This window comes from Electrophorus electricus, chromosome 23, assembly GCF_041902795.1.
Source record: "Electrophorus electricus isolate QZ-2024a chromosome 23, ASM4190279v1, whole genome shotgun sequence".
Lineage (NCBI taxonomy): Eukaryota > Metazoa > Chordata > Actinopteri > Gymnotiformes > Gymnotidae > Electrophorus > Electrophorus electricus.
This window is the reverse complement of record NC_137519.1, coordinates 4,965,001-4,972,500: the sequence shown is the minus strand read 5'-3', so window position 1 is coordinate 4,972,500 and position 7,500 is coordinate 4,965,001. Positions and strand designations below refer to the sequence as shown.

Here is a 7,500-nt window from a genome sequence, read left to right as displayed (position 1 = left end):
CTCGCCCCTCTGGAGTGACGGTCACACACCCCATAAGTGGTCACTGTGACAGTCGTCTGAGGTGGATCAGAGCAACGACCGCATCCCGGGGCACTGGGTATCGATTCATAACGGCTCATAGTGCACCATCAGTACACTTGGTTTAAAGGTGAAGGAGGGTTTCGAAAATTCACAAAACGGTGCATTGTCACTGCACTAACAATTAGCGATTTCTTTTTTTACCATGTTCATGATCAATGAAAGAGGGGCGTTTTTTATCGGTCAATACCCACCTATGAGGTGTACGATAAATATAATGATGCAACAATACTAATTTATTCGGACGTCTTGACACAAAATGTTTTCAGACGTTTCAACAACAGTTTGAAAGGACTGAGAAGTTTTAACATCAGTCTGAAGGGGCATACTACAAGGCATGGCCTCTGATAATAGAGCTTGTACATCAAGACATGACTAATCCAAATACATAAAACAAGGAAGAAGATAGTACAACCAGGACCTCTTGGTATTGGGTCAAAGCCAAGATATTATAATCTCCTGCCAGTCATGTGTCGTCACCACCTCTATATCACAAGCACACAGCTTTACAGATCAGTGTGTGTAGGGTAGGGTGTCTACTCTAAAGATGTCTGTGGTTTATGACATTATGAGTTTAACTATGAGAGGAAACAAGACATCAATAATACCTTGATCTCTATCACACACACACACACACACACACACACACACACACACACACACACACACACACACACACACTCTTTCTTCCTCTGAGTGCAGTTGAGTTGCTGCTGATCTGAGATCTGCCAAGATGGCAATGCAAGAGCTCCTGAAAGCTGATGACATCACCAAGGCCCTGGATGCTTTCAAAGGTAATCCAGCTCACTTTCCCACGGAAGGTGCATGACAATGGACTTGAATTCTGCAAGAGTGAACTAGACTGGTTCTTTATGTCAGTAATATGTTTGAATCTGTGTGTTTATGTGTATGTGTGTGTGTGTGTGTGTGTGTGTGTGTGTGTGTGTGTGTGTGTGTGTGTGTGTGTGTGTGTGTGTGTGTGTAATGTTCAGCTGCCGATACCTTTGACCACAAGAAGTTCTTTGAACTGGTGGGCTTGAAAGCTATGTCTGCAGAGAACGTTAAAAAGGTCTTCAAAGTTCTGGATGTTGATGCCAGTGGCTTCATCGAGGAAGAGGAGCTCAAGTGAGACACACACAGACTCATACTCTGTTTGTACAGGCATATCTTAATCCTGTCACGACTGGCTAGTTTTGAGAGCCGCTGTCTTGTTGCTCCATTGCTTCTCCTCATAAGGCTTCCTACTCATTATTCAGCGTGCTCACACACACACACACACGATAAAATGAGATGTGATATAGAGAGAAAAAAAATACAGAGCGAGAGAGACACAGACAGAGAAACAGGCAGACCAAGCGAGAGCGACATTGGCACCTGTATTCACTGTTATATACATTCCCATGAACCATGACCCAACCCCTGACAACGGGTTGCCAGAATGGCGAATAATCCTCTGGAATCCAGCAGAGAACACGCAACATTGCTGTGTTTCACACACATGTTCAGTGTACAGGTTGTAAAGTGTCTCCATGTGCAGGTTTGTGCTGAAGGGATTTTCCAAAGACGGCAGGGATCTGACCGACAAGGAAACTAAAGCGTTCCTCACCGCTGCAGATAAGGATGGAGATGGGAAGATCGGCGTTGACGGTGAGACACACAGACAGACGCATAGACAGACTGATACTAGTGATGAAATCTAGCCAACTCAAGCATGCAAATACGTAAATGAGTAGCGGAAATCTGTTTTAGTCTGAAAAACAATACCTAACAACATATGTCACAACAACATGTGCGCACATATCCTGTTTATATTGCAGCATTTCTATTAGATTCGTTTGTTAACTGAGAATTTCTGATTTCTCACGGTTCTTTAACATTCCGCTTTCAGAGTTCGCAGCCATCGTGCACGAGTAAAAGCGACGGACATGGCAACCCAACACATGGCCTCTCCTCCCTTCGGTCCGCCCCCCGCACCCCAAACCCCGCCCCTGTACCCCTAATCCAAGGGAAGGAACCTCATCCTCACCCGCCCCTTTATTTATTTACCTCTTCTTCTTCTTTTTTTTTTTAATTTTTTTTTTTTTATATATACAAACTCTGCGTAAACGCGACAAGTTTGACCCGAACGATCAGCACGCACCTCTCCAGCGACCCGCTACGGAAGCCCGCCGACGTTTCCGCAGCTCCTCTCCTGCCCCTCTTCCCCTTCCTCTTTTTAGTTCGAGCACGTCTCTCCCTCTCCCCTCTTCGTCACTCGTCTCGCTCCCTCTCTCATCCTCTCCCTCCTTCTGTCTCGCGCTCCAGATAAGAGATGGTGAATGCAGTGTGGTACAAAAAGGAGGCACAAAAAAAAACAAAACAAAGATGAGCAGAGAAAGAAAGGGATTTAAAGAGAAAAATAAAGAAATAAAGTCATGCCTTGACTAGAAAAGTCCTCAGACTCCTTTTATTTCCCACGTCTCTGGTGGTGGTAAAGATTTTCTGCATCTTTAAGGTTTAAGACATTATAATGAAATATATTTATTACCTCTGCTATAGCTGCATTCATTACTTTATTATTACTATTTTATTGCAGTTCAGCTGTAGACAAATAACAGTATAATAGCCTACACAAAAACATGTTGTATATTTTCATCCTATTCCATGAGAAGGTATTTCTATTAGAGCACACAAGATTGTCTCAGGAGCCTTAAAGCTCCATCAAGAGCCAGAAGAGTCAGTCAGACATTTAATATATTTTTCAACATAAACTTAAAATCACACTCTAGGTGCTCTAGAAAGCAAGTTTCTTAAATGCATCAACTACACATGGTGCAGGGTCCTGACAAAACACACACACACACACATGTACACATATATAAACACACATGAACATATGAAGGCACAGTTCAGTTTTTGGGCCAAAACACAGTGGCCAAGCAGATATAATTTGTGTATAAAAACAAACACGATGAATTAGAATGAAGGAGAGTGCAGTTTCTGGAGGTATCCTCCCATTGACACGCAGCCTGTGGGTCCCCTGTGGTACACTCAGGTTCGGTTGGTTGGCGTGGACGAGCTTATCTAGCCAGAGTTCTGCAATTTAGGGGTCATATATTTTGTTCATGTTGATTCAAAACTTCTGCTGTCCAGTGATGATGACAGCCCATAACCTGGTAAAGTCTCTTGACCAATGAGCGTGACAAGGGGCAGTCTGCTGCTACGGTAATGGTCAGTGGATTCTTGGTGCTGATCTATCATTGGTCACTGTGGGGCGGAGCTTCACCGTGGCAAAAGGATTCGATCCCCTATAAGACAGGGAGAAACATCTGACTACTCAGATAAGGACAAACAGAAAAACTAATGAGCAATATGGTCTGTCTCTCTCTCTCTCACACACACACACACACACACACACACACACACACACACACACACACACAGACCAGAGGGTCTTCCAGCACTTTAGCTCAAGAGATTTTTCATCTTATTTATGTTTCTCCAAACTATTATGTATATTGCATGTGAGTGTGTGTGTGTGTGTGTGTGTGTGTGTGTGTGTGTGTGTGTGTGTGTGTGCATGCATCTGTGCATACACGTTTGCATGCTTGTGTGCGCATGCATGTGTGTGCATATGTGTATATGTGCATGCCTGTGTGCGCACGTGTGTGTGCATGAGTGTGTGTTTCCCAGCTTTACCTGGGGAAGAGAGGGTGCTCTGGGGGCTGACGTTGAGGGTTTGCCCTCTGCAAAAATAAGAATTATAATAAATCACACACATTCTCAGTGTTGGCCTCTTCCCTCTGTAAACCGCTCACTCGAACACCAAAGTGCAGGAAAACCTTCACAAAGGAGCCCAAATTTATGCAGATGTTTCAGAGCAACAATGCCAATCCAGGAATGAATGGAAAACTGAAACAGCCTCAAAGCCACAAAGCCAAACATCACATTTGCATGGCAATAATGTTTCAGGCAGAGTTACATTTCAAAGAGGACATTTGCTCATCGAATATGGAAGTGTATCTGATTAGGCCTCCTCTATTAATAGTATCTCTGCCTGCAGACATTGGGCAGAGTCTCACCATGTGAATATGTTACCTATCTTAACTTAGAGTATGCCAAGGTAGAACTGCCTTTACTTCAGAAACGCTGGGTGTCAAGTCTCTTGAAGGAGGAAATTCTTCTGAATGAATTTCCCAGGCCAGAACTCAGAATTTTGGTGTGCATAAATGGCTTGCCATACTCACCTCAGAGCTTGACTCCTCCTTTTTCTCAGGGAGAGGAGAGATTGGACGAACATCAGTTGTAGGCTTGGGAATGGGTGGGGCAGTGGGTGGGATCTCGGAGTAATTTTTTGGCTCTATTTTGCTCTCAAAGTGAGACTCTGCCCTCCTGTCAGGGAGAGGAGAGACTGGACGAAAGTCACCTGAGGCTCTGCGAGAAAGTGGGCCAGGAGGCGGGATCTCATTGTAGCTCTTCTGATTGGTTTTAGTCTCATATGAAGATGCCGCCTTCCTATCAGGAAGGGGAGAAACCGCACGAACATCAAGAGAGGCCCTGCGAATGGGGGTGGCTGGGGGCTGGATTTCAGCATGGCCCCTGAAATCGGCGACTTCTGATTGGTTTGTCGGCTCCAGGAGGTTGCTCATGCTGTGGCTTCTTAGCGACGCCCCACTTTGGAAAGGCCAAAAGGTTAAAAAGTCAATTTCAAAAGACACTGTCAGGGAAATGTGATGCCAGGGTGAATGACACAGGAAAATATGCGTTATGTAACAGTCTGAAATAGTGTGGACCATTTCCCACCTGGAGCCCAGGGACGGAAAGTTGTCTAGAGGAGCAACATAAGATGCGGGAAACCAGCCCTGCCTGTAAGAACAGGCCAAGCCAGGCCTTACATGTCAGTTAACACACACCACAGAGTCTACAGAAGATGCCTAGAGTACATGCAGCCCTCACACATAAAAACAACCACAGAATACCATGTAAAAAAAGAAATCCCAAGCAAGACTTTAGTGGTAAGGCTTTGTTTTCAACCGAAGCAGAATCAACCAATATTACGGATGGTGTGAATTATTATTATTATTATTATTATTATTAATAATAATAATAATAATAATAATAATAATAATAATAATAATAATAATAATAATAATAATAATAGTTATTATTGTTGTTGTGGGGACGTTGGTAGTTTATTATTTATAATGTTATCTATAATAAATATCAATACAAAATTATGTATTATTCATGTAGCTAATTATAATAATAATGCTTGTATTGTGGCATGTTTTCGTACTCTTCGCGCTCTCACCTCAGAGTGCTGTCATGACGACCATACAGCCAACCATTCTGGGCCTCCGGTACGAGCAGCGTGAGCACGTCGCCACGGGAGAACGGCAGCAGCACTAGATTGGATGAGGCGGGATGGGAGACGAGCGCCCTCATGGATCGGCTGCCGGCCAGGCCGAGGGACTCGCCCACGGAGCCCGAACGCACTCGGCTGGGGAGGGGGGAGGGGGCTGAGGGGGGAAGGCGTAACACGGTGAAGTTAGCCGGTCGTGTGGAGATAATCGGGGGACACCACCGCGCCTGCTGGGCCGGGTCAGCTCCGGAGAAAGAACGCAAGGAGTGAGGCTGCGGTGACACCTGCTTACCTCTAGAGGGCACTCTGCCCAGCAGCTGGTGATCTTTCCCAGAAGCCCTCAGCTAAGACAACAGAAAGGGAAGAAGAGAAAAGGAGGGGGGGGGGGGGTGTACAAAGCTTTTTACAGCCGTGCCAGTTAGTTACATGTAAACTAATGTTACATGTAAACAAGCTCTCAGTTATCTAAATATAAAAGGAAAAATGAAGGATGAGAAATTAATTTTGTTAGTATTCTGTCTCTCTCTCTCTAGACACACACACACACACACACACACACACACACACACCTGTGTGTCCTGGTCCAGTAGGTTGGGGGTGCGGGGTCTGACACTGCGACTCTCATTCACCTGCTCCCTCCATCCCTCTGCTTTGGGCTGCAGAGATGCCACCGACTGACCACACACACACACACACACACACAAAGACACACCTATGAGCGCACTCTCTCACACACACACACACATGCACATCCATAATCTTAAATGGACCAGAGCTATCCACTCTGTGACTGAGAGAAGCAAATAAGTGTGTACCTTGTAGATTGGCCGTATGTGTGTGTGAGTGTGTGTACCTTGTTGCGGTGCAGTACAGACTGGCTCAGTGCTTTGATGTGTGTATTATTGTGTATGTGTGTGTATATGTATTTAATGTGTTTGCATATGTGTATGTACCTTATTGAGGAGGTACAGTAGAGAATGGCTCAGTCCACAGTGTTTCTCTGTGAGGAAGCGGTATCTTCTCTCTTCCTCCCTAAGGATCTCATGTTGGCTCTGCCTTAGATACTGCATATACTCACTGCCTTCCTGCACACACACACACACACACACACACACACACACACACACACACACACACACACACAGAGTCAGATACAACATATACTTACTGCCCTCCTACACCATTACACCACACACACACACACACACACACACACACACACAGAGTCAGATACAACATATACTTACTGCCCTCCTACACCATTACACCACACACACACACACACACACACACACACACACACACACACACACACACACACACACAGAGTCAGATACAACATATACTTACTGCCCTCCTACACCATTACACCACACACACACACACACACACACACACACACACACACACACACACACACACACACACACACACACACACACACACACACACAGAGTCAGATACAACATATACTTACTGCCCTCCTACACCATTACACCACACACACACACAGAGTCAGATACAACATATACTTACTGCCCTCCTACACCATTATACCACACACACACACACACACACACACACACACACACACACACACACACACACACACACACACAGGTGTGGTCTCACCAGTGAGTCTCTGTATGCGCCACGTCTCAGATGCCTCTCCAGAGTAGCTGCCTGATTTCTCACCTCCAGCTCATACACCCTCCTACTGCCCTACACACACACACACACACACACACACACACACACACACACACACACACACACACATACTAATCAGCTCCCATATCACAAACAATCTAATGCTTTGTAGTTTACAAGATCAAGGCATATGAAAACTCCACTGAGCAGAAACTGAGTGTGTGTGAGTGAGCGTGCGTATGTGTGTGTGCGCACTGTGGTGAGCCCCACTTGTATGTACTCCTCATCGAGCTTCACATTCTTATCCAGGTTCTGCAACACCTCCACTTGGAACCAGTGGAACTGCAAGGTCAATACATCAAGTCAGTCAGTGACCAGCTCACATCTGGACATACTGTACATTACACATGTGTAGCCTACATATCACCTTC

General features: G+C 45.3%; 2 protein-coding genes across 6 annotated transcripts in view; one reads left to right on the top strand and one right to left on the bottom strand.

Moving 5' to 3' along the window:
* The window catches only part of pvalb7 (parvalbumin 7), a 22,321-nt gene extending 19,812 nt beyond the window's left edge, over positions 1-2,509 (top strand). For both annotated transcript variants that reach the window (XM_027023392.3, XM_027023394.3), the window contains exons 2-5: positions 781-872; positions 1,071-1,203; positions 1,616-1,725; positions 1,967-2,509. In XM_027023392.3, coding sequence (XP_026879193.1) covers positions 812-872; positions 1,071-1,203; positions 1,616-1,725; positions 1,967-1,992 — 330 coding nt within the window. In that variant the 5' untranslated portion in view covers positions 781-811 and the 3' untranslated portion in view covers positions 1,993-2,509. The remainder of the gene's footprint in view (positions 1-780; positions 873-1,070; positions 1,204-1,615; positions 1,726-1,966) is intronic.
* Positions 2,107-7,500, bottom strand: part of baiap2l2b (BAR/IMD domain containing adaptor protein 2 like 2b) — an 8,392-nt gene continuing 2,998 nt past the window's right edge. For 3 of the 4 annotated variants that reach the window (XM_081706500.1, XM_027023382.3, XM_081706499.1), the window contains 10 exons: positions 7,340-7,411; positions 7,052-7,141; positions 6,373-6,504; positions 5,989-6,093; positions 5,712-5,763; positions 5,369-5,576; positions 4,861-4,923; positions 4,305-4,731; positions 3,757-3,803; positions 2,107-3,365 (listed from right to left, as the gene is read on the bottom strand). In XM_081706500.1, the coding sequence (XP_081562626.1) occupies positions 3,290-3,365; positions 3,757-3,803; positions 4,305-4,731; positions 4,861-4,923; positions 5,369-5,576; positions 5,712-5,763; positions 5,989-6,093; positions 6,373-6,504; positions 7,052-7,141; positions 7,340-7,411 (1,272 nt within the window). In that variant the 3' untranslated portion in view covers positions 2,107-3,289. The remainder of the gene's footprint in view (positions 3,366-3,756; positions 3,804-4,304; positions 4,732-4,860; positions 4,924-5,368; positions 5,577-5,711; positions 5,764-5,988; positions 6,094-6,372; positions 6,505-7,051; positions 7,142-7,339; positions 7,412-7,500) is intronic. The other variant, XM_081706501.1, reaches the window with a different exon arrangement.